The sequence below is a fragment of the Takifugu rubripes genome, chromosome 10 (assembly GCF_901000725.2).
Source record: "Takifugu rubripes chromosome 10, fTakRub1.2, whole genome shotgun sequence".
Classification (NCBI taxonomy): Eukaryota; Metazoa; Chordata; class Actinopteri; order Tetraodontiformes; family Tetraodontidae; genus Takifugu; species Takifugu rubripes.
The window spans coordinates 2,798,176-2,824,323 of record NC_042294.1 but is presented as its reverse complement, the minus strand read 5'-3'; the positions used below and the strand labels follow the sequence as shown (position 1 = coordinate 2,824,323).

The 26,148-nt window shown below is 43.6% G+C and overlaps 1 protein-coding gene and 1 long non-coding RNA gene across 5 annotated transcripts; both read right to left on the bottom strand.

Moving 5' to 3' along the window:
- Positions 1-8,279: 8,279 nt before the first annotated feature.
- On the bottom strand, positions 8,280-10,621 carry LOC115251254 (uncharacterized). Its single transcript, XR_003889822.1, has 3 exons — positions 10,590-10,621; positions 8,943-9,110; positions 8,280-8,338 (listed from the first exon to the last, which is right to left on the bottom strand). It is a non-coding gene; the product is annotated as an uncharacterized lncRNA (long non-coding RNA).
- A 1,771-nt stretch (positions 10,622-12,392) lies between these two features.
- LOC115251244 (uncharacterized) lies at positions 12,393-24,436 on the bottom strand. Of its 4 annotated transcripts, XR_003889812.1 has the most exons (5): positions 21,841-24,436; positions 21,452-21,751; positions 21,206-21,374; positions 12,988-13,070; positions 12,393-12,730 (listed from the first exon to the last, which is right to left on the bottom strand). XR_003889812.1 is itself a non-coding variant. In XM_029842822.1 (4 exons), exons 1-4 carry the CDS (start codon positions 21,983-21,985, stop codon positions 12,698-12,700), a joined length of 807 nt encoding a protein of 268 aa, XP_029698682.1. In that variant the 5' UTR covers positions 21,986-24,436; the 3' UTR covers positions 12,393-12,697. The 4 variants fall into 4 exon arrangements, 3 of the variants coding, with proteins under 3 accessions (XP_029698682.1, XP_029698681.1, XP_029698680.1); XM_029842822.1 differs by having other exon boundaries at positions 21,206-21,751; XM_029842821.1 differs by lacking the exon at positions 12,393-12,730 and having other exon boundaries at positions 12,845-13,070; positions 21,206-21,751; positions 21,841-22,645; positions 22,743-24,436.
- Between the last annotated feature and the right edge of the window lie 1,712 nt (positions 24,437-26,148).

Genomic DNA, 26,148 nt, shown 5'->3' with positions numbered 1-26,148 from the left:
GACTTGTAAAAGTCTTCTTTTCACTTTATGTTTGATTAAATTTAAGCTGATATTCCATTCTTGACATATTTAAATTTACAGTATTTTTTACAATATATCTACAGTATTTGGTCATTTTGCTTCTTCTTATTTACTATTTCCCACATTTCTTATTTGTTTTTATTAGATTGCAATGAATCATATAACATTGAACAGACTGACTAAAGTCAAATGACCTGCGGTTCCCATCGATAGCCGTCATTCTGATGGGTTTTTGCTGGCTGCAGCTGAAATATTCCAATGCTCCATGTCACAGAGACAGTAAATACTAAACCCTAAAGATTCTGAAGGCATGATGTAAAATAGTAACGTATAATACAGACATTTGAAGAGACAATTAAGAGAATGTTTCCATGCTTATAAGAGTGGTCGAGGAGCCATTTAGAACTTTATAAAGAAACATTGTGTGATACCAGGAACTAATTTAACTTCAAGGCGAAGCTGCTTCTGCTTTGTCGACCATCGACTGATCTCCTGAAAGTCCACCACCGCTTTTTAAAAACGGAATTTTTCATCTATGGACGGAGTAGACGGCAGATGTTTCCACAGATGCTCTTCACCAGTGGTCAGTGAGTGATGCAGCAGATGAGCGGGAGTTGACTGGCTTCTACCAGACATGTCTCAATGTCTCCAGCCCATAGTGTGGATTCTCTACGAGATCAGACAGCAGCTTCACTCCTGAATCCTGCAGATTGTTGAACCTGAGGTCCAGTTCTCTGAGATGGGAGGGATTGGACCTCAGCGCCGAGGCCAGAGAGTCACAGCTGATCTCTGATAAGCTGCAGTCCCTTAATCTAAATAAAGAAGGGAAACTTTTATAAGGTTATAAGTGAAACCAATATTAATCTGAAAGGTTAATCAAAGGCATGATCTGTAAATATTTAATTTAGTTACAGGTTAGGGTTAGGGTTAGGGTTAAAAAATGATAGTAATATGTAATTACCACAATTCCAACCTCTCAGGTTTGCACTGTTCCAAAGGAGAATATATATTGTTCTGGCCCTCACTCTTCCCAGGTTCTCCCCACCTCTTTCCCTCCCATCTCATCATGGAGATCCATCTCACCTGTGGCTCATCTTTAAAGGCACAACCTGTCTTAGATGACTTCCTGTCTCCCTCAACATCTCCCTCCTCGTTGGCTGGTGTCTACCAGGCACCCTCACGTAGTTTTGTCTAATTTTGGTTACCATCTGTGGGCTTTTTCATTGTCCTTAAATCAATTTATCATGAATAAGTGGTCCCCGTGTGGCCCTCCCTCCTGAATGAACTGGGCACAACACACACACTCAGAAAGTGTGAGGACCCTCGGATGGAATAATGGACATTTTTGAGAATGGTGTTTACCTCAGAGTTTCCAGTCGGCAGTTTGGAAAGTGGAGAAAACCACAGAACAGCTTCACTCCTGAATCCTGCAGCTGGTTCTGACTCAGGTCCAGTTCTCTGAGATGGGAGGGATTGGACCTCAGCGCCGAGGCCAGAGAGCCACAGCTGATCTCTGATAACCTGCAGGCCCTTAATCTAAATAAAGAAGGGAAACTTTTAAAAGCTTATCAGTGAAACCAGTATTAATCTGAAACCTTAATCAAAGGCATGATCTGTAAATATTTAATTTAGTTACAGGTTAAAAAATGATAGTAATATGTAATTACCACAATTCCAACCTCTCTGGTTTGCACTGTTCCAAAGGAGAATATATATTGTTATGGCCCTCACTCTTCCCAGGTTCTCCCCACCTCTTTCCCTCCCATCTCATCATGGAGATCCATCTCACCTGTGGCTCATCTTTAAAGGCACAACCTGTCTTAGATGACTTCCTGTCTCCCTCACCATCTCCCTCCTCGTTGGCTGGTGTCTACCAAGCACCCTCACGTAGTTTTGTCTAATTTTGGTTACGATCTGTTGGCTTTTTCATTGTCCTTAAATCAATTTATCATGAATAAGTGGTCCCCGTGTGGCCCTCCCCCCTGAAGGAACTGGGCACAACACACACACTCAGAAAGTGTGAGGACCCTCGGATGGAATAATGGACATTTTTGAGAATGGTGTTTACCTCAGAGTTTCCAGTCGGCAGTTTGGAAAGTGGAGAAAACCACAGAGCAGCTTCACTCCTGAATCCTGCAGCTGGTTGAGGCTGAGGTCCAGTTCTCTGAGATGAGAGGGATTGGACCTCAGCGCCGAGGCCAGAGAGCCACAGCAGGTCTCTGATAAGCTGCAGTAAAGCAATCTGAAAAAATGCAGGATAAGGTTATACGGTGCAGGTCTGCATGTTATCTGCGTCAGTACTAAACCTACGTTAGTTCTTAGTTGGGTCAGACCTGAATTCACGATATTCCAAGGAATTTTTTTAATGTCGTGCATCACAGCAGTGTTGAGAACAGCCTCACTTCACCATCTTAGCAGCTGGTATATAGGTAGAAAAATGAAGACTGACCTGAGCCTCTCCAGTTTACAGTTTGGACTCTCCAGTCCAGAACAGAGCCGCTTCACTCCTGAATCCTGCAACTTGTTGTGGCTCAGGTCCAGAACCCTCAGATGGGAGAGGTTGGACCTCAGCGCTGAGGCCACAGAATCACAGCTGGTCTCGGATAAACTGCAGTCACTTAGTCTAAAATAACAATTATTTTGAGAGAAGACAAATAAAAATCAACATGTACCAGAGCAAAACACAGCTTACAAGCAACAAACCTCTCGTCCTGCACCGGCTTATCTGCCGTATGTTCGTATTTTGGGTTCTTTCAGGGCGGTTGGACAAGATCTACACCGTATGTAAAGTGTGTGTAGGTCAAAATACCTTCCAAGTTTGTGAAACCACATTTCTCAATAGCACTCAACTCTTGTCAGGAGTTGGAACAAAGCGACCCACTCCTGATTTTGTTGACTAAGAGCAGGTTTTTCTTTAATAACATAGAAAGATTCGATTAGAAGAGCAAATGTATTATTTTATGAGCTACTTCCACTACTATTATATACACATACTTCCATATTGTCTTAGATTGCAAGCTGCATTTATTGCATCGTTCATAGAAAGTCATATTTGTGAGGAGAAAAACTCAAATAAGGTCATTTTCTTTAATGATCATTACAAAAGAAGGAGGCGATGAACAAACAGATTTATATAAAAATTTGTGAAAACTTATGGATGGAAACCTTTTTAAAATGGTTGCATTGTGTAGAATCGGTGTAGAATCAACTTGTTGACTTCTGATTTGGACTCCAATGGAAGTGAGGTGCAACAATTGTGGATGCTGAAAGCTTCAGATCTTCATGAAGGTTTCTGTGGTTGGACTGACCTGCTGCCCCTTTAAGAGGGAGGCAGGTTTGGGCTTCTGGCTGGAATGAAGCCACCTAAGATGAGAATGACTGCAGGCTTTCGGTACCAAGGTTTAACAGGGTGCTCACTTCACACTTGGGCTTTTCTCTTTTTTGGGATGGCTTTTCTCAGTAGAGAAGGGGCATGGCACACTGCAGCAGCTTTCTTTTGGGGTTTTCTAGTTTTCCTTCTGATCTTTAAAAGACAGGTAGAACCATTTTTGATTTGTCTGAATGTTTGGGCGGTTTTGTGGCCAGCCTAAAATAAAACAAGACAAATCTACAACTGATACTTCCTTTCTAGTCATTGATGACCATCCTCACATGGGACAGATTTCCACAACCAATTTAATACTGCAAATCTGTCCTGTGTGGTCTTTTTTCTGAGAACTGTAACACTACATTTATAACAAAGATCAAACATGTAAACATTTATTGTCTAACTAGTTACACCTGGGAAAGTACTGGATCATCTCTGACTGACCTGAGAGTCTCCAGCTTACAGAGAGGATCCTGCAGAAAACCACAGAGCAGCTTCACTGCTGGATCATTCAGCTGGTTAAGACTAAGGTCCAGAACCCTCAGATGGGAGGGATTGGACCTCAGCGCCGAGGCCAGAGAGTCACAGCTGATCTCTGATAAACTGCAGTGTGACAACCTGACCAAAAAATTTTAATTTTATATTCGGCACTTTCACATGATCTTAATTACAGAACTGAATGGAGGTGACTGACCTGAGAGTCTCCAGCTCACAGAGAGGATCCTGCCGAAAACCACAGAACAGATTCACTACTGGATCCTTCAGCTTGTTGTAATTCAAGTCCAGAACCCTCAGATGGGAGGGATTGGACCTCAGCGCCGAGGCCAGAGAGTCACAGCTGATCTCTGATAAACTGCAGCCACTCAGTCTGGTTAAGGAATCATGGCAAGAAATGATCTCTTATTGGAGGAAAAGTCATATTACACTTGCTCAAAATAATTATTTCATTTTATTTTATTATTTAATCAGGGCCCTTGGAGTCAGGGGAGCTCTGGCCCCCCACTGATAAACTGGAATATTACAGAATCAACATAGTTAAAAAGTATCTATAAAATTGACTTTCAATGGCTCATTTAAATTCATACTACACTTCTCTTCTCCAAAAGTCAATGGAGTTTATCTTGAAGCCTTTCATTGTTTAGTTGTTATGTCAAAGATAAAAGAAAGCTGACCTGAGAGTCTCCAGCTTACAGAGAGGATCCTGGAGAAAACCACAGAGCTGCTTAACTGCTGGATCCTGCAGCCTGGTCTCAGTCAGCTCCAGAACCCTCAGATGGGAGGGATTGGACCTCAGCGCCGAGGCCAGAGAGTCACAGCTGATCTCTGATAAAGTGCAGTACCACAGCCTGGAAAACCAATAATTGGGACAAATAAAAACACATTTCTAAATATGAAAATGAAGAGAAAAGCAGAAAATGTTAAGAAATTTAGAAAAGACCAACAGAGGCCTCCTGACCTGAGCGTCTCCAGTCTGCAGTTTGGATGCATCATTGCAGAAGACAGTAACTTTACTGCAGCATCTGTCAGGTTTTGGTTCTCGCTTAAGCTCAGCTCCCGTAGATGAGAAGGGTTTGACGTCATTGCTGAGGCCACAACCTCCCAATGACTCTTTGAAAGAAAACTACCAGACAGTCTGTTGTGTATGAAACAAAAATAGTGAGTCAAACTTTGGGATTTCTAATCAACTTATCTGAGAATCTACCTCAACACAAATGTAGCTCATTTCCTGGAAAAGCTAAATTCAACACCGTAGAGCAACAGTTTGAACGACCATCAGATCTGAAATGCAACTGAATTATTCTCAACATTTGTCTTATTTTAGAACTGCTCATAATTACTCAATATTTAAAATGATTATAGCAAATGGTTTAAAGAAGCATGCATCTTTTTATCTGTCTATCGGCTCTTTGGATATTTTGCATTTCATACAATTTGTACGATCGTGCGTCAAGTCTTAATTCAGCGATCCGATCGTTGACATCAGAGTCTCTGGTTGCATCGATTGCCCTCAGCTTCTGTTATATCTGCCTGTTTTCCTTCAAATCATTTTCACTGCACCTTTTGTTGCTAGTGATGAAGTTGCCACCTAACGGGTGTGGAAAGGGTCAAACAACTTTGTGGGTCACATAAAGGCTCCAAACGGAACCGCCCATTTAAACCAACGAGGCCGGCTGTTTTTACGTTGAACAAATGAAGCAAAATAGTCACGTGTCATTAGTTAAAATGTGTTTTTCTGTTGTTTGAATACGATGTATACAAACAAACAAAAGTTATTTAATTACATGACAGTAATTTCATGATAGTAAGTTAACTTGTGGCTCCTATTATTCCTGCCTTATGTTGGTTTGTCTGGATTGACCTTTGAACTTATATCCAGCCAGTGTTGAACATTTCTGAATGAATTGTTTGTTTTTTTTAATTTATGGACGCTGCAATGGAAATAAAGAATTGAAGGAATGACCACTGGAGGGGGTATTGCTACCTGACATGATCCACTCGCTTGATTTAAACGCTGATGTCCGGCCCCAAAAATCTTTACTTACACGGCCTTCCTGCAGTTCCTCACAGCTGGAATCAGGCGACGTCGTCCCTCATCTGAGGTGTTGTACTGCTGCAGGTTCAGCTCATCCAGAACCTCCTCTGACATCTGCAGCAGGTAGGCCAGAGCTGAACAGTGGATCTCTGACAGTCTCCTCCATGATTTCTTCCCCGACTTCAGGAATGATGCAATATCCTGATGGACTGACTGATCCTTCATCTCCATCAGACAGTGGAAGATGTTGATGCTTCTGTCTGGGGAGATTTCATCACTGTTCACCTCCTTCAGGTTGTTGAGGACCTTCTGGATGGTTTCTGGGTGGTTCTCCATCTGATCCAACAGTCCACCCAAGATCCTCTGATTGGACTCCAGAGAGAGACCATGAAGGAAGCGAACAAACAAGTCCAGGTGGCCATTTTCACTTTTGAGAGATTTCATTAGTGCTCTCATGAGGAAGTCATCAAGAGATGTGACTGGATCGTTATTTAACAACCCAACAAACCAGGAAAAAGGGTTTGGTTTCAAATATTTTAGGAAAGAATCCATAATCCCTTTATTCTTGATGGTGTAACAGTGAAACATGTAGACGGCAGCCAGAAACTCCTGAATGCTCAGATGAACAAAGCAGTAGACTGATTTCTGGAAGATCACACTCTCTCTTTTGAAGATCTCTGTACAAACTCCTGAGTACACCGACACCTCGGAGACGTCCAGTCCACATTGCTCCAGGTCTTCTGAGTAGAACATGATGTTTCCTTTCTCCAGATGTTCAAACGCCAGCAGACCCAACTTCAGAAGGAGTTCTTTGTCAGCCTCAGTCAGTTCCTCTGGTCTCTGCTTTCCTCCATACTTCTGCTTCTTCCTCTTTATCTGAACCCTCAGGAAGTGTGAGTAGAGGTCAGTCAGGGTTTTGGGCAGCTCTCCTCTCTGGTCTCTGGTCATCATGTCCTCCAGAACTATAGCAGTGATCCAGCAGAAAACTGGGATCAGACACATGATGTGGAGGCTCCTGGAGGCCTTGATGTGTGAGATGATTCTCTTGGACAGATCTTCATCAGTGAACCTCCTCCTGAAGTACTCCTCCTTCTGGGAGTCAGTGAAGCCTCGTACTTCTGTGATCCTGTCAACACACGAGGGAGGAATCTGATAGGCTGCTGCAGGTCTGGAGGTGATCCAGATGAGAGCTGAGGGAAGCAGGTTCCCCTGGATGAGGTTCACCAGGAGCACGTCAACTGACGATACTTGTGTGACATCAGAGATGACCTGATGCTTGTTGAAATGCAGTGAAAATCTGCTTTCATCCAGGCCATCAAAGATGAACAGAAGTTTCCAGACAGTCAGATCTTCTGCTCTGATCTTCTGTAATGTTGGATGGAAAACATGAAGCAGTGAGAGAAGACTGTGCTGCTCATCTCTGATCAAGTTCAGCTCCCTGCATGAGAGTGGAAGCACCAGACTGATGTCTTGGTTCTCCAAACCTTCTGCCCAGTCCAGACTGAACTTCTGCACTGAGAAGGTTTTTCCAACGCCGGCGACACCGTTGGTCAGAACCACTCTGATGTGTCTCTGTTGCTCAGATAAGACTTTGAAGATGTCCTGGCACTTGATTGGAGTGTCCTGGATGTTCTTCTTGGAGGTTCTCTCAAGCTGTCTCACCTCATGTTGTGTGTCCACCTCCTCACTTTGTCCCTCAGTGATGTAGAGCTCAGTGTAGATCTTGTTCAGCAGGGTTCCACTTCCTGCTTCATGAGTTCCTTCAGTCACATGTTCACATCTTCTCTTCAGACTGATCTTATGACCTTCTATCACCTCCTGCAGATCACTTCCTGAAAATAAGTAAACCAATGATTTCCATCTATAATAAATCATCAACACAACTACAAATTCATGACATCACAAGTTCAACTTTATATTGAACAATTTTACTTTGTTTGGGCTTCATTTCAGCATCTCCAGATCTGCTTCCAGATAGTGAACAAGAGGACTCTCCTGGTGGAGCTGACTGGTCCCAGTTTGATAGGATGTGCTCCCCCCTCTCACTATGAAACACATCTCTATTAGTCCTTTGATTTATAGGATGAAAGAACCTGATCAAGACTCAATATTGTTCCAGCATTTATGTCTGAATTCATCTTTCAGTTTAAATATGATTCTTGTTTCTAATCAACAATATTCACATTAAGTCTGTAACTATATGACTGTCTGAGGTTTAAGTGTTAAACATCTCCAATAATAAACTCACAACCTGCTGCTGTTAATGTGACTAACAGCTGGCACACAAACACATCATCACGCTTTAGTTTTCTTACATGTTGTCTGAACTTCTGAAGGTTATTATTACATCTTTGGACCGGTCACTCTTCAGGGACACACAGCTGGGCACTGTGGACTCTGCTCTGTCCTCGTCCATCCTGAGGAAACATCAGAAATAGTGATGAGACTGTGATGAAGGTAAATAATCTGTAGAGGTTGTAGTTAAATAATCCCAATTCACTGCATTTTTATCAAACAGGAACATTTCTAATACATTCTGGATAACAACTGAATCAATAAATCAATGATGTATCTGTATAATTTTCATGTTTTCAGAGTTTAAGCTGCTTTTTTTAACTGTTCCCTGCAGTGAGAAAAGAACTGGCACCTTTTCCAGACCCTCATCCTGCAGCACTGAATGTGCTCTAAAGTTCTTTCCAGAGCAAACGTCTCTGCACTTGCAGCAACATGTTGTAGTCATGGATCCGTGAGGAGAACCGGATACAGGAAACGCCCCGACTTTGATCCCAAAAACCCAACTGGTGGCCAACGGTGGTCCGGCAACGACGGGGACGCTGGTCCATCGGCCCAACAACACTGGTTTTCCACAGGCCAACATGGTGAAAGGACTGTGCACCGTTTCATTTTAAAGAGCTGATGAATTTCATTTTTCACGATAGTGGAGGCTAATACCCACAAAATGATGTTTTGTATGGTTGTGAAATGTTCTAAGGCAGAGTTATGTGGTTCAGAAAACCTTACTTTAAAGGTGAGCCTTGAGGTCCAATACCGAAGTTTTCAGGGGGCTCTTTGGACATGTCACTCTTCTTGGACACACAGCTGGACACTGTGGACTCTGCTCTCTCTTCCTCTTCCATCACACATTCGCTCATTTTTAAAAGTGAGTCTAAACGGTTAAGCAGGAACAGTCTGCTGACACAGAAAAGAAGATTAAAGAACATGATTCTCAGCATGAAGACAAGCAGAGGTCTGTCCAATGACGTATTGTCGGCTCATTCACATCAAAATCTATTATATGATGTAACCCTGTACATCATACAGGCCACATATATATTGGAAAAAAGTTTAGGGACATCTTAAAAGTTTACACCATGTTAAATATAAAATAGTTGTGGAAAAAATGTTTCTCCTGGGTGTTTCAAAAGGTGCGGTGGCATTAGACGGACGCACACAAATACAGATTAAATCATTTTTTATCTGGTTATGGTTTACAAGAAAACCTAAATTCTTTCAAGATGTCAGTTCTCAACATTAAATTCAACAAATAAGATGAGAATGCATTCAAAACTAAACAGAAATAAGTCATCACATCATCAAAGTGGGTCAAATGCAGCATCATCTTCTGTCATCTCAGACAGGATTCCAAGAAGAGGATCTTCATTTTCAACAACGCACCTTGACATCTCATCATGGCTCGTCTGTCAGATTACAAGCAGCTTTTTTGATCAGGTGCATCATGTTTCTCATGAACACATGATGGTGCTGGAAAAAACATTTGTAGCCTGACCTAGAGGTCAAAACTCTGCATGGCGTGCACAGCTACTAGTTGCAGCTGGTGGTTGTGGCGGAGGAGATCCCAAACATATCTAGCAAGCTTGTTTTGGAGCAGAGCTTGTCCACCACCTCTTACCCCACTCATCACAGAAGTCCCACCATATCCATGGCCAGGTGTGCTGGCAGCATTGGAGCCAGCCTCAGGAAAAAGGTGTGTCAATATCTCAGAAGTGATGATCAAGTTGCCACAACCCAACAGAAGTCAAGCAACCCAACATGCTGAATAGAATAGATGACACACAGCAAAGGGCAAAAACCACCCAATTCTGCTCAGACTAATCTTATCTGACCACATGTACAGGACCAAAAATATGAAAACACTATGGGTTTAGGTTTCATTTCGTTTTCTTGACTGCTTTATTCAAAACAGAACAAATTTCATAAATCCATAATAACAAATTCATATTCCACAAAGAACCAGTTGTTAAAACAATAAAATGGAATGCCTTGATCTCTCCCTCTTTACATACTCTCCTTTTTAAATAAATGATTGATTGTCCCCTGGTGGAGGGACAAAGAGAGGAGGCTAAAACTGTCGCGTTTGTGTCCCTCTTTCGGTGGATTTTTCCACTAACTGCAAATAATATTGTCGACTTATTGTGAGTATTAAAATGTGCTTCCTCAACCCCTAAAATGTTGGCTCAGGGTTAGCGGAAAACGCAGTTAGAGGAAACACGGTACAAAGTTTGATCATCCGTCACAACATTCCCGTCGACCAGCCGCAATGTGCGTCCGAAACACGCGCACGCTCATTGCGAACACGCAGGTTATTAAGCCGCATCTCGCAGCGGAACATTGATTCGAGACGACAGCAGTGAAAGAACCAAATGCTACCTGAATATTAGAGGTTTTCCATCAGGGCTCGGTCACTCAAGATGGAGCCCGAAGTTGAGAACTTTCACTTTCGCTTCTTCTTCCTCCACACGTCACGTGTTTGTGTTTTGATCGCGTCATATTCAGCACAAGCGCCTCTCTTCAGAACAATTTGGTCCACGTTTTAACTGAAATACTGGGAAACAACTGGACTTCGTCTGACAGATGTTCGTTTTTGGGTGCGGAATCAAACTGTGTCAACTTTTTGATCTATAGGATCCCCTCTGGTTCAAAGTGTCCCTATAGGATATTGACAGTACTGTACTGACCTTTTGGGGGCTGCACACACCTCTTAATTGTGGCAAATTTAAAAGAAAACAGTTTTTAAAAATCAGCTGAAAAATGAAGACACAAAACTATGACAGCATAAAGAACCGATCAGGGTTTCTCTCTTTAAATGAATATGAAGCTTTTTTTATTTCACATCAGTTTCTCTGTGAATTTTAATATCTCAAACTACAATTTTTATTAAAATGTCTGCAGAGGGTGAAGGATTAATTGGGTAATGAAATGTAAGACAAGGAAGTGGATTATAAATGAACAAATAGTTACCTTAATTCCATCTGTTATGGTTGATCTTCGGCTCTTGTCTGATTTAAATGACGGCTTTTTGACAACTTATTTTTTTGCTGTAGCAAATTACTGCAAATACAGCAACTGGGACTCCAACTTTAACTCCAATTCCAACCGGGTCAGTTTGATTTTCAGTTGAAATTCAAAGAAATTCAGGTCAACACTCAAACCTTAATGATGATTCTTCATTAAATCAGCTGACTGATGACATGAAGATGCTTTTTATAAACTTTTGTGGTGGTTTTGGGTTCATTATTTTCCTTTTGCTGCTTTACATCTACTTCATGAGGTTACTTTTAGGCAGGCAGGTTCCACAAGATTCCAGAGTTGAGCTGTTCAGGTTTCTGTTTCATTTGCTGCTACATTTTAGTCCTTTTTAGCCTAAAAGTGTATTTCTTTTAAAACTCGGTTCAGCTCAGGTGAATATTGTGGGGATCTGGGTGTGAAGGCGCCTGCAGTGCTGTGTGTGAGCTTCAGGAGCTTCAACGCCTGCTGACATTACTGATGTTCCACCGCTGATCTAGAGCTTATTTACTCATTTCAGCAAAAGTTAGATCCCACTGAATGAGCCCACTTTATTTTCTAAAAAGTTTAACATTGACACTGATCAAAGAAACTGGAGCAAATCTTCATAATAATGAGAGATTCTATCTTTAGATTTCAACAAGGAGCTAAAAATGAATTTCATCTTTGTTCAAACACTGATTCAACAAGGGTCACTCACCTCCCCCCCTCAAAGTCCACAGGAAAATTAGGCCCACCAGCAACAGAGGACGCTGATACGTTGACATGATTTCCATTAAAATCCAGTACGGGAATGTTTCAGTGGCAGCAGAGTCCAACTAGTCTGATTGGTGTGTGTGTGTGTGTGATAACAGTGTAACTCACGCCTGTAGTTTGTACATTAGACTTTGTCCCTGTTTTGCAGCAACTCGTAAACAGTGGTTCTGGAAGTTAGACACCAGAAAACAACCCTGACAGTTGTGTTAAGTTTTCCTTTGAATGTATGTAAAAAAACAACAACATGTTTTTCTAATACTACAAAGGAAGCTTTGATTAAGCATTGATGAGGATTTTTTAATTTGTGGTTATTGTTCATAAAATTACCATGATAGCATTTGCAGAGTAAACAAAAATATAAAAGAGAGCAAAACAAGATTTCTCTCATTTCAGAGGTAAAGAGGTGACAGAGACGATGATTAGTCCTTTTAATAGCAAAATAATGATTAAACAGTGCTAATACAGCAAATGTTCAGTTTCTGAAAACTTGCTAAACGTTTCCCACAGAAACTTCTCCGATTCCCACTTGGCAACTGTAATAAAACAGCACCTTTATTTCTTCAACAGAGGGGAAAAAAGACCAAAACCATCAAAGCCATCTGTGTCTGTTTTTTCATGTTAGTTTGGTGGTTGGTCCTCAGGCTTTCTGGGTGGTTTTTATCATGTTCAGGTTAATTCTGAGGTGTTCTGGACTCCTGAGGGTCTGTTGGTGCTGCTCACAGCCAGCGGGCTGCTTCCTTCCGTCGAGTCTGTTGGATTCAAAGTTGAAAGAGTTCATATTCACGTTAATCTTGGGACCTTAGCTGTTTTATTCACTACCATTTAGCCAATTACTATCTGATTTTGAATGTCTGTCTCCCAGAATTGATCAATTCTACAGATTTATGGTCATTTTTTCCAACTTTTTGTTGCCATTTCCCATTTTGATCCTGACGGATTGTGGTTTCTCTTCTCTGGCGCTGCCATGTGGCTTCGTGCAGAACTGTAGATTCTTTATTTCACTGACCTTTGACCAAATGAAGCTCTGCTGCCCCGTAGTTTGAGCTGCAGAGGCGGGTGGCCCATAGGGGGCGCTGGGGCACCGCCCTCCTGAAGTGGTGGGGGAAAATTATATATATAATTTTCTTTTTACAAAATGTTATTATCATCAATGTCATTTAAGTGTATTTAAACTGTATACACATAATTTCCACCAACTGACTCTCATTCAACAGTGAATTTCCACTGACAGGACAAACTGGTATCATTTAGTCCAGGGGTCCCCAGACTTTTTCCTGTGAGGGCCACATAACTTTTCCCTTCTCTGATCAGGGGCCAGTGTCAGTGTGTAACAGAAACAGTCTGAGGATTGCAGGAGTGCCTAAATGTAAAAATGTATTGTTTTCAAGAAAGCACAATCAAATAACCCTTTCTGGATTCTTCACAGAACAAAAGTCAGGAAATAAATAATAACACTATTAATGAAATAAATAATAACCAAATAACCCTCTCTGGGTTCGTCACAAAAAAAAAAATTCAAATTCTTTCGTCTTCTGCTGCAGCTGGGCGTTTACATTACCCCCGATTTCGTCAATGTGTCTGGTGATTGTACTCGCTGATACACTCACGGCATTAAAGACATCTTTCTTCTCGGGACACACCACCTCCGCCACAGCGTTTATGCATTTCTTGACAAACTCTCCATCAGTGAAAGGTTTACGGCTGCTTGCTATCAGTGGAGCAGCCTGAAAGCTGGCCCCAACAGATGCCTGGTTCAGCTGAGCTTGGCGTCCAAATGTATTCTGCTGAGCTAACGGTCCACTTGTTAGCTTTGAGAGTTTGTCTGTTCGCATTTGGCCTTGCAAGCTATCGTACTTGTCTTTGTGACGGGGTTCATAGTGTCACCGCAGATTGTATTGTTTGAATACCGCCACCTCCTCTTGACAGATGAGTCAGGCAGCCTTTTCTTTGCATTGAACAAAAAATTATTGTTTGTCCACTGCAGGTTAAATGCCCTGCGTTCTGAATCAATTTTTCTCTGAACTAATCTTTTCTCCATTATTCCGTTCTGTCTTTGAGAGGGGCGGATTAAGGATTTTTTTGTTTGTTCTGTACTTCATATGTAGCATATGAACTTTACACACTACTATAATAGGACTTTAATATCTTCATGGAAGAACTGAATTTTTATATGGCTGCTTTCAACTTGTTGACACTTCTACACTTTAGAGACATTTCCAGTAACCGCATAATAAGATGAAGGGCCTGATTTACTTTATTTTTTTTATTCATTATATACATCATTATTGTTTAAATATATTTTTCTATTATCTAAGGTATTTTTCTCCTTTATGATTATTTTGATCTCTAGGTGCATCATTGTCTGTATTTTCTACGTATTAAATATTTTCATTGAGAGAAAAATAATGACTTCAGCACCAGCGTTCACAGAACGTAACTGAACATTTGTAAAATGACACCAAATACACAAACAATATTGGTCATTGAAACACATCAAAAGGATCCTTTTCCCACAAACTCTCATGTTTTTACAGTGTTAATCCTGAATGTGATCTGAAGTTACAGACCTTCTTTAGCTAACGTAACTGATCAGCCTTTATCATCAGCAGCTTCCCCAATAAACCAGCTGCTGATAAAGAGACTAAAACTGACCCGTCCACTCTTTCATTCCTCAGTAGAACTTCTGGAGACCTCCCTCAGGTATCAGGATCTGGCTTCCCGGTACGACATGATGGAAAGCCTCAAACCTTCTGAAGCTGGACCTGTGTGCTGATTCTCCAGGTCCTTTTGATGGTTGAGGTCAGTTTTCATGGACTGTGATTGTCTGATGGCGCCGTTTTAAGCCTTTAAACATCATTTTTCAGTGGAGAAGCAACAGTCGTCTCCTGGTGTCCCTTTGACCTGAAGCCTCCAGACATCGTGTTGGTGTGTCGGATCATGTTGCTGAGTTGATCATCTGCTCCAGTGACGTGCGGTGAGGTTCATGGCTGGTGAGGCTCTGACTCCTCAAGAGTCAGATTTACGATTTAAGAACTGAAAAAAGCATCTTATTTCACCATTTTTCCAACAGCATACAACTCCTGATAATGCTTCATATCCCATCAGCATTCCTCTTTCAATTACACTCACAAACCAACACAAACATATACACAGGACCATATTTGTCCTATAAAGAACTTTCTTTTATAGCTATGGATAGTGCTCCATCTTGTGTTTTAAGAAATTCATTTATACTGTAAACAAATTAAAATGCAGAGATATGTGCAGCACAAATTTAATTTTGACCAACAGCAAAAATTTCTGTTATTTTGCAAACTTGAAATTCTGATGCTTCAATAAATTTTAATAAAGTTTGCCTATTAAAGCACCAGCGAGAAAGCACCTGCCAGCCTACGTGCGCCCCCTTGAGGTGAGGCCGAGTACTGTGTTGTGAAATATTGCGAATTGCATTTTATGTTTTTGCTATTTTAATAAAAGTAGAGTAGTTTCGTAGGTAATATGAGAAGGATTAAAATGTGGGAAAGTGGGGTGTGGGAACGGATCTGTATGTGAGCGTGTTAGTAAGGAGGACCAAACAATAATGTGTGGTATCTGCTTAGGTTAGGGCCCTCAGGCCTGTGCACCTGTGCGTAGGCTGAGAACCGCTCCAATATGGTCAAAACATGAGCAATGTGACTCGGCGAGCATGAACGTTCCCCTGCCTGTGTGAGAAATGTAGCTGATGCAGTCTGTGTAACGAAGATACGCCTCCTGCTGTGTAATCATGCCTGTTTTAATAAAAGAGACAACGCTGGGGAGGAGGAGGAGAGTCTCCGGGACAACGCGGCAGAGTTCGTGTCTGATCGGAGCGCCACTCCCCCCTGGCCAGGGGAAAAGTCTTCCAAGTCTGGTCTCAACTTGTGGTGAACTTTGTTCGTGCGCCTGTCTGAGTACACTTCTGAGGATTTCGACGACAACTGCCTGCTTCACCTGCTGACTTTCCTCTGCACTTTATTGGGCGGTCAGCAGGAATAGTTCTCTCACACGTGCATAAAAGAGATTACACAGACTGCAGAAAGTCATGGTGTATAACCACCATTTCTGTAAAGTTCATATTAGCAATATGGCACACGTCATGCAACCCAGTTTGTATTGGATCGTGCAGTCAGACGTGAGGCACAATTCGCCCCTGCCTCACCCGGGGTTTCTGCCCTGGATTTGATCGGGAAAACAATTTTGACTTAATAAAATGGCAGAAATGTGTAGTCAGACTCCAAATGCATTTTAACACATATCAGTGGACAATATTAATCTTTATTTTTGTACACTTTCTTTTTTCCTTCTTAGTGCCTCCCCTCCCCACGTCACTGTTAATTATGTCCTACCTGGTCAAGAGCGAATTCAGTACCCGACACTCAACAGCTGACTGGACAGTTGTGCCGTCAGTACTAACGGCCCAGTCAGAGCAAAGAACTGGTCTGTGCTGCAATTTTAAGTAAATATTGACATTTTAAATTTCATACTCATGAACGTTCTACTTTGGAGAGAGTTGCTCTAATCAGAATAATTGGGAATTTACGCAATCTGATTGGCTTTTAGCGGAGGTACCGTAATTTCGCGACCACATGGCGCACTTAAGTCTTAAATTTTCTTCAACCTGGACGGGGCCCCTGATACTGCGGTGGCCTTCAGAACTGAAGAAGCCTTCTGGACAGTAGGCGAAACGTCTTCAAAAGAGAATAAAAAACCGTCCAGTTGACACAGAAAACTACCCTGGATAACTATGGCCTGGATGATTGAGAATCAACACAGACAAAATCTGTAAATGCTTTTTGACTTTTCGACAAAATTGCTACATACATTGCTAAATACACGCTAGCATGCATGTTTTAAGCTATCGTACTGGTATGTTTTACCATGCCCGCGCCCTATAATCCAGTGCACCTGATGTATGTGTTAAATACAGAAATAGCACCCGTAACTGAGGCTGCACCTTTTAATACGGTGCGCCCTTTGGTCGCGAACATACGGTATATAGAACATAGGGCACGTTTGTGCGTGATATCACTCCGCGTCTGCGCAACAACAACCTCCTATCTTTAGTATTACTGCGCCAACTGGTGGTCTTTTGGGTTGAGGATAACAGTGATCTATATGTACCTAAATGTAGCTATAGCGTCATTGGCCTCCACTCCAGCCACTCCTGGTAGTTCCTCAAAAACACTGAGTTTTTAGTGGATGCACAATCTGTGGAAGCCAACATAGAAATTTCTGAAGAGCCAAAGTTCTTGCAACAAAAATATAGTCCCCAATTAGGTTGTTTTGTTATCACACAACCCCGTCCCCATTATCTTAAGAGAATATAAAAGAATGAGTGGAGACAGAAGAGAGAATGAGACGTTTTTGGCGTGTGTCGCTCTTGATTTTGTGTTTATTTTTGCAGTAAACCTAAAGGAGGCCTTTTCACTTTATGTTTGATTCTATTTAAGCTGATATTCCATTCTTGACATCTTTAAATTTACAGTATTCATGGGAGTTTTATTTGGTCATTTTGCTTCTTTTTATTTACTATTTCCCACATTTATTATTTGTTTATATTAGATTGGAATAAATCATATAACATTTAACAGATTGACTAAAGTCAAATGACCTGCGGTTCCCACCGATAGCCGTCATTCTGATGGGTTTTTGCTGGCTGCAGCTGAAATATTCCAATGCTCCATGTCACAGATACAGTAAATACTAAACCCTAAAGATTCTGAAGGTATTATGTAAAATAGTAACGTATAATACAGACATTTGAAGAGACAATTAAGAGAATGTTTTCATGCTTATAAGAGTGGCCGAAGAGCCATTTAGAACTTTATAAAGATGCATTGTGTGATACCAGTGTAACTGGTGGAACTCCGCGTTGTGTTTTAATGAGACTCTCGTGTCCAGGATTATCTTTTTATTCTGACAGCAACAAATAAAAATACAAATAAACAGTTAACAGCCCACTTCTGTTCCTAGACACACACAAGGCAGGAAGACATACATTAGCGAAACTCGTCATGGCAAGTAAGCTAACGGTCGAAACTGCAAATCGTGTAGTACGTTGGTTATCGCTAAGTGACTCTACAGGGACAGCAGGGGAGAGGACAGTGGGCTCAGTGGGGGAATGCTGGGGGACAATGACATCAGGAAATCCACCTCCTGCATCACATTCCAACACAGGCGGGGGTAGTTGCTGGACCCACGCTGATGTGCAATCAGAGCTACTGGAAGAAGTGGCGGACCCAGCCAAAGAGGGGCAAATTGATGCAGCATCCATGTCAGCAACTGACGCATTAGCTACATGCAGATCAGGCCCAGAAGCAACACCAACCAGAGTCCACAGGTTCAGCCGCACCATCCAAAGCCACATCCAGTGGCAAGAAGTTCACCTCGAGGAGGAGGTTGCGGTGTACCACACGCTCATTCCCATCCGTATCTCTGATTCGGTAGATGTGCAGGGCAGGTTTTGAAGCCACCACTGTGTAGACAACCGGCTCCCATTTGTCAGCAAGCTTCCGTTTTCCCCTGGCACCTTTATTCGCTACAAGTACCTGATCCCCAACACACAGAGGCAGGCCTTTTGCTCTCTTGTTATACTGATCTGACTGATGTTTCCGCTCCTTGGTGCTACTACGCTGAGCTTGAAGCATGGCCGAGCTCAGGTCATCCACCAGAGACTTGACGTAAGTGGCATAATCACAAACAGTGTCGTCCTGGAGAACACTCTTGAACATGAGGTCAACTGGCAGCCTGGGGACCCTCCCAAACATTAAATAGAAAGGCGCAAACCCTGTGGTTTCATGGACAGTACAGTTATATGCAAATGTCAGTGATTGAATCATCTGCGGCCATTTCTGTTTTGATCGTGGGGGTAAAGATCTCAACATGTTCCCCAGAGTGCGGTTAAACCTCTCTGCGGCCCCATTACCCATCGGGTGATAAGGGGAGGTGTGGGACTTGCTGACACCACTCAGCATCAAAAGTTCAGCCAGCAGCTCACTCTCAAAACTTGCTCCCTGGTCAGTGTGGATGCGCTGGGGAAATCCATAAACGCAGAAGAATCCATCCCAGAGTTTCTTAGCCACTCTCTTCGCAGTCTGGTCCTGACACTGGAAAGCATGGGCCAGCTTGGTAAAATGATCAGTGATCACAAGGACATCCACAGATTTGTTGTTGTTGTTCTCAGCTGACCAAAAGTCTATGCATACAAGCTCCAATGGCGCAGTGGTCTTGATGCTCTCCAAAGGGGCTCTAACGGCTGGTTCCGCGGTTTTACTGAGGACACATCTGTGACAGTTCTTGACGTGACTGCGTACATCCTTCTCCATATCGTGCCAGAAGAAGTGCTGTCGAGCCAATGAGAGGGTGCGTGGCTGACCCTGATGACCTGCATTGTCATGAACACCAGACAACACCACAGACTTCAGAGACCTGGGGACAACAAACTGGAACCTCTTGCGTTTACTCAGAGGGTCCTTTGAGACCCGATAGAGGATGCCATCCAGAAGAATTAGTTTGTCCCAGTGCCTCAAAAGGTGCAGGGTCTCCCGACTCTCATGGCAACGCTCACGCCTAGATGGCCGGTGCTTCCGCTCAACAAAACACAGCACCCTAGAGACAGCAGGGTCCTGTGTTTGGTGGGACAGGAGGTCAGCAGCAGACAGAGCGGTGAAAGCATCTAAGCTTGGAATGGCCATGTCTGGGAGGTGGTCAACCAGAGATGCTGCACGCAGTTGGGGAGCTGAGTCCCAGTCACTGATAGAGGACAGGACTGAGGAGACATCCTCTTCTGACATAGACACATTGGCAGCAGTGGAGAGGGGGGGGACCATCCAACAACTGGGGCTGACATGTCAACCGGAAAACATCCTGCACAGCATCATCCTTCATGCCACATGCCCGCTCCAACAGCTCAGGGTAAGGTTCTGACAGGAGACATTGGACCAGTGGCTTCACAAACGGACTCCTGCTTAAGGCATCTGCAACAACATTCAGCTTGCCAGGAACATACTTGATCTCGAAGCAGTATGGTGCAAGCTTGGAAACCCAGCGCTGCTCACAGGCATCCAGCTTTGGCTTAGTCGGGATGTATGTGAGAGGATTGTTATCAGTCCAGACAGTAAACTTATGACCTTTCAGCCAATGACTGAACTTATCACACACAGCCCACTTTAGCGCTAAGAATTCAAGCCTATGGGCAGGGTACTTGGCTTGGCTGCGGCTGAGAGATTTGCTTGCGAAGGCCACTGGTCTCGCTCTCTCCTCACCGGCCGGAACTTGGGATAAAACTGCACCCAACCCATCCATAGATGCATCCGTGGAGAGGATAATTGGTTGGCTAAAATCTGGGTGAGCCAGCACCACACAGCCCAGGAGTGCAGCCTTGAGCGCCTCAAATGCCTTCTCACAGGTAGGTGTCCAATCTTGGGGTGTTAATTTGCGGTAAGTCCCTGCTTTCCCACGATTCTGGCCCTTAATCTTTCTCTTCTGGCCTGCTGTAAGTGCATAAAGCGGCTTTGCAATACAAGAACAAGCAGGGATGAAGTGTTGGTAAAACAAAGCCATACCAAGGAAGGATCTCACCTTCTGCTGAGATGGCGTGCAGCCATCAGGATCCATTAGGTCTTCTCTCTGGAAGTTGGTAATGACCTTTATCTTTTCTTGGTCAACAGAAACACCTTCAGCATCCACTACATGACCCAGGAACCTTACAGATCGTTGCAGGAAGTGGCACTTCTTTTGTGCAAGCTTCAAGTTGTTGGCCCGCAGACAACTGAAAACCAGCTCCAACCTTGCCAGTGCCCCTTCCTCCAAGGGGGCAAACACCAGCAGGTCGTCCAGATAGCATAGAAAACTGGAAAAGTTCAGATCACCGAAAATGCTGAGCATCATTCTCATAAAGGATGCTGGACTGTTACACAGACCTTGGGGCAGGCGGTTATACTCATAAAGGCCCAAAGGGGTGGTAAAAGCTGTGAAATGCCTGTCAGACTCATGGAGGGGAATGTTATAAAATCCTGATGTCAGGTCCATGGTACTGAACAGGGCGTTGCCACCAAGGGCAGCAAGACAGTCCACTTGATGGGGTAGAGGGTGAGCATCCTTCACAGTCTTTGCATTGAGCCAGCGGAAGTCAGTACATATTCACAGGTCACCAGACGTCTTCCAGACCATCACTAAGGGTGAGGCGTATTCACTGGTGGACTTACTGATAATGCCTTTCATCTCCATGTCTGAAAGCACTTCAGGTAACTGTTGGTAGTGTGCTGGTGGCACCCTGCGACAGGGCAGCCGAAACGGGCGGTCGTCAGAGAGGTGGATACGGTGGACAAAATCCTTTACCTCACCACAGTCCAGCTTGTCCCTAGAAAACACATCCTGATAGGACAACACAAGCTCAGCCAGTTTTCTCCTCCATTCACTGGAAACCTCACAACTGTCAATGTCAACGTCACCTAAACCACAGTCCTTCAGCAGTCTCATCGGATCCTGTACCTGCCGTGGCAGGGCAGGGGGACCCTCTGACAGTCCCGGCTGGGTCTGGCACAGGCCCTGTGAAAAAGCCAAATCCTCTGCAACACATGGGAATACATCAGCAATTTTGGTATTAGAGCGCAGTGTCACAGCCTCATTGGTGGGATTGAGAACCTTCAAAGGGATCCAGCGGTCACCCCACATAGGTGTTATAACCCGGCCTACCATGATGTTTTTTGGGGAGGAACGAGAAGATGATGGCTCAACAACGACAGTGCTCCCTGGTGACACAAGAGCAGAAGGTGGTAACTTCCCCCATACCACATTAGCCTCCACTCCGCTTCCTCGCTTAATGTGCAAGACATGCTACCTGAATCAAGCATCCTCCTCAGTGTGACCTGGTCACCAATCAGGACGGGTGTATAAAACAGCTCAGTAGCCTCTTCAACCCCCTGTGACCCCACTAAGATCACAGTCTTATCGTAATTTGTATACAGAGCATACATCAGGTTCATTGGTGAGGGTGTTGTCTGCGTTGCCCATGTTACCACTCTCGTCACATGGGCTGACTAGTTTAAACCAGCACTGGAGGGAACAGGGGCGGACGTCTGTGCGTGCTGAGCAGTCTGTGTGCAGTCACGTTTCATGTGTCCAGAGCCAAAACAGTTGAGACACAATTTAAACAGTCTACAGTGTGCGTGGGTTGTGTGATCACTAGATCCACAGACTTTGCATGCGGCCTGCTGAAGGCTCTGTGGACGGCCAGGACGCTGCTGATATCCACAGCCAGTGGTGAGAGATGCAGTGCACAGAGACAGGGCTCTACCAAACATGTCGGCCATCTGCTGAACTGCAGGTTCAGTAGACTGAGAACTGGAGACAGGCGGTGTTGATGGAGCAGACGTGTGTGGTTGATGTTGGCCAGATGGAGTGCTTGTCAGCTGAGGCTGGCCAGGGACATCAATGATTTGGAGAGGAGGCATGGGGCGACATGAACCATCAGTCACTGAGGAAGCTGCACCACTAAGGTGGGGTTGCCAGGTATGGCTAACAGCATACGGGTTAGGGACAGCTACACTCATGGCATGTTGAGAATGAACCACCGCCCTTCTGACCCGACCAACGTGACTGTCTAAGCGACTCTGCACCTCAGCCACTGTCCAATCTTCAGGAGGCTTGAGTTGGAATGACAAGGCAAGGGTGGGGTCAGGACAGTGAGAAATGAACATCATGACAACTTCCACACTGGGGTCTTCCACCTGCCTGCCTCACCTGCGAAGGCACTCATCAGCTGCATCAATGGCCTTGTTTAGGCGAATCCAATAATCCATAGCACCCTCACCCACTCTTGGCACCGTGTTGTAGAAGTCCCTCATCGGCAGATTGGAACACGGCAGCTCACCAAAATTGCGCTTCAGGACTTTGAACACAGCATCAATTAACTCATCACCGCATAAGTCATGGCGGCAGCGTAGTGACACTTTTACCACATCCCTAGCTTTGCCACTTAGTCTCGACAGTAAAAGGTTAAACTTTCCATTAGGTGTGTCATAGTTCTGCTGGGACAGATAACATCTCATCATGTCCACCCATTCTTGAACAGAGAACACATCTGTCGGGTCACCCTTGAAATAGGGAGGCGCTTTGGTATCAGACTGGACAACCACCTTCAGCTGAGATGTATCAACATGGCTGGAAGGCTGGCTATGTGTGGGATGTGACTGGGTGAGTGTAGGCTGGTGCATAGCATGGAAGTTAGCAGTAATATTCTCACCAATTTGTTGTGCTAAACCTGTAATCATAGCGCTAAGCGCCTCTGTAGTAATGACCTGAGTAGGTGGAGACTGGACATCAACAGGAGTTGAGCTAGCAGCAGGGACTAAGGGTGGGTTCATGTTCAACTGGTCAACAGTACAGTCAAAGTTACAGGGGGCTACTGGCCTCCCCCTTCCAAATGTAAAACATGACTGACCCCTCCCCAAACCAAAAGTGCCACCACGGCCCATCTTATGTAGCTCAGACATAATACAAGACACAAATGGGGGGCTAAAATCACCAAAAGGAACAGTGTGAAAATAAATGACCGAATGAAAATGCTAAGGCACGCCCAATCACTTTGTAATAAGCCCCAAAATGGATAACATGAACAACATACGTGTAATCAGTGTAATAAACACGTAGTCAGAATTAGAAAAAAAAAAGAAAGAAAAAAAAAATGACCCACTGACGATCAAAAACAGTACAGTTCACTCCATACGGACCGGCTGTCAGTACGTGAGACACCTGCGAGTCAGCGACCAGGACACCGCGGCGCAGCCTCACGGAGAATCCCGCGACGGTACCCAGCGGGCGCAGCCAGAGTCCGGACGGGTCGAACGGCACCAAGTGTAACTCCGCGTTGTGTTTTAATGAGACTCTCGTGTCCAGGATTATCTTTTTATTCTGACAGCAACAAATAAAAATACGAATAAACAGTTAACAGCCCGCTTCCGTTCCTAGACACACACAAGGCGGGAAGACGTACATTAGCGAAACTCGTCATGGCAAGTAAGCTAACGGTCGAAACTGTTTAAACTTAATATTTAAGTGCTGGTATGTTCTATTGTATTTATATCATGAATAAACAAACACATTAAATAATCAATTAGAATACATAAATGTATGAACAGAGAACCAAACGTAACTAATCCAAATTAATGTGATGGAAAATGAGACACCCACCTCTCCCACAAGAGTATATTGCAAAAGGGGAGAGGCGGAAGGATCACCATCACTTTTATAGGGGACACCACAGAAGAAGAAATGCAGGACACCGGAAATTCTGTATGGACCATATTTTGTGTAATTAAACGCCCCATAACATATTATGACACAAAGGCCCTGTTACACCAGGAACTAATTTAACTTCAAGGCGAAGCTGCTTCTGCTTTGTCGACCATCGACTGATCTCCTGAAAGTCCACCAGCGCTTTTTAAAAACTGAATTTTTCATCTATGGACGGAGTAGACGGCAGATGTTTCCACAGATGCTCTTCACCAGTGGTCAGTGAGTGATGCAGCAGATGAGCGGGAGTTGACTGGCTTCAACCAGCTACTGTCTCAATGTCTCCAGCCCATAGTGTGGATTCTCTACGAGATCAGACAGCAGCTTCACTCCTGAACCCTGCACATGGTTCCGACTCAGGTCCAGTTCTCTGAGATGGGAGGGATTGGACCTCAGCGCTGAGGCCAGAGAGTCACAGCTGATCTCTGATAAACTGCAGCGCCATAATCTAAATAAAGAAGGGAAACTTTATAAGGTTATAAGTGAAACCAGTATTAATCTGAAAGGATTAATCAAAGGCATGATCTGTAAATATTTAATTTAGTTACAGGTTAAAAAATGATAGTAATATGTAATTACCACAGTTCCAACCTCTCAGGTTTGCACTGTTCCAAAGGAGAATATATATTGTTCTGGCCCTCACTCTTCCCAGGTTCTCCCGACCTCTTTCCCTCCCATCTCATCATGGAGATCCATCTCACCTGTGGCTCATCTTTAAAGGCACAACCTGTCTTAGATGACTTCCTGTCTCCCTCACCATCTCCCTCCTCGTTGGCTGGTGTCTACCAGGCACCCTCACCTAGTTTTGTCTAATTTTGGTTACCATCTGTCGGCTTTTTCATTGTCCTTAAATCAATTTATCATGAATAAGTGGTCACCGTGTGGCCCTCCCTCCTGAAGGAACTGGGCACAACACACACACTCAGAAAGTGTGAGCACCCTCGGATGGAATAATGGACATTTTTGAGAATGGTGTTTACCTCAGAGTTTCCAGTCGGCAGTTTGGAAAGTGGAGAAAACCACAGAGCACCTTCACTCCTGAATCCTGCAGCTTGTTCCCACTCAGGTCCAGTTCTCTGAGATGGGAGGGATTGGACCTCAGCGCCGAGGCCAGAGAGTCACAGCTAATCTCTGATAAGCTGCAGTTCCATAATCTAAATAAAGAAGGGAAACTTTTATAAGGTTATAAGTGAAACCAGTATTAATCTGAAAGGTTAATCAAAGGCATGATCTGTAAATATTTAATTTAGTTACAGGTTAAAAAATGATAGTAATATGTAATTACCACAATTCCAACCTCTCAGGTTTGCACTGTTCCAAAGGAGAATATATATTGTTCTGGCCCTCACTCTTCCCAGGTTCTCCCCACCTCGTTCCCTCCCATCTCATCATGGAGATCCATCTCACCTGTGGCTCATCTTTAAAGGCACAACGGCTGTTTCCGACTCCACACCCTCGTTCCCTGTTCACTACTCACTACATGGGAGACATGGATTGAGTGAACTACGTACTGCACTCAATTTAAAGTTAGTATTTGGACAACGGCGTAATTTACAGCGCACATAAAGTGACGTCATGGTGTCGCATAATAATTACGAACTGGTCGCCGGGAAAAGTGGCCAGGTCCATTTAATTATTTTAACCCATCAGAAATACATTCAGCGGTCATTTTATGAAAATGAGATAATTTTCCCTATAATTAACTTTATATAGTAAAATGAAATATTAATGTCAATAACAATACAATAATAATTACTTATTACCTAAAATAATTAGTGTCCCTTGACATTTTCAAGCCAAGACGTGATGGAACATTCTCAAGTCATATTCTGCTGTAGTGAAAACATTTAATAAA

Coding starts and splice junctions, on each gene's coding strand:
- LOC115251244 (XM_029842821.1), bottom strand. CDS start 21,985: ATGAACCTGATGTATGCTCTGTATACAAATTACGATAAGACTGTGATC. Junction 21,752..21,840: donor GAGGAGGATGCTTGATTCAG/GTAGCATGTCTT, acceptor TTGTGTCACCAG/GGAGCACTGTCGTTGTTGAG. Junction 13,071..21,205: donor GGAGATGAAAGGCATTATCA/GTAAGTCCACCA, acceptor CCACCACTTCAG/GAGGGCGGTGCCCCAGCGCC.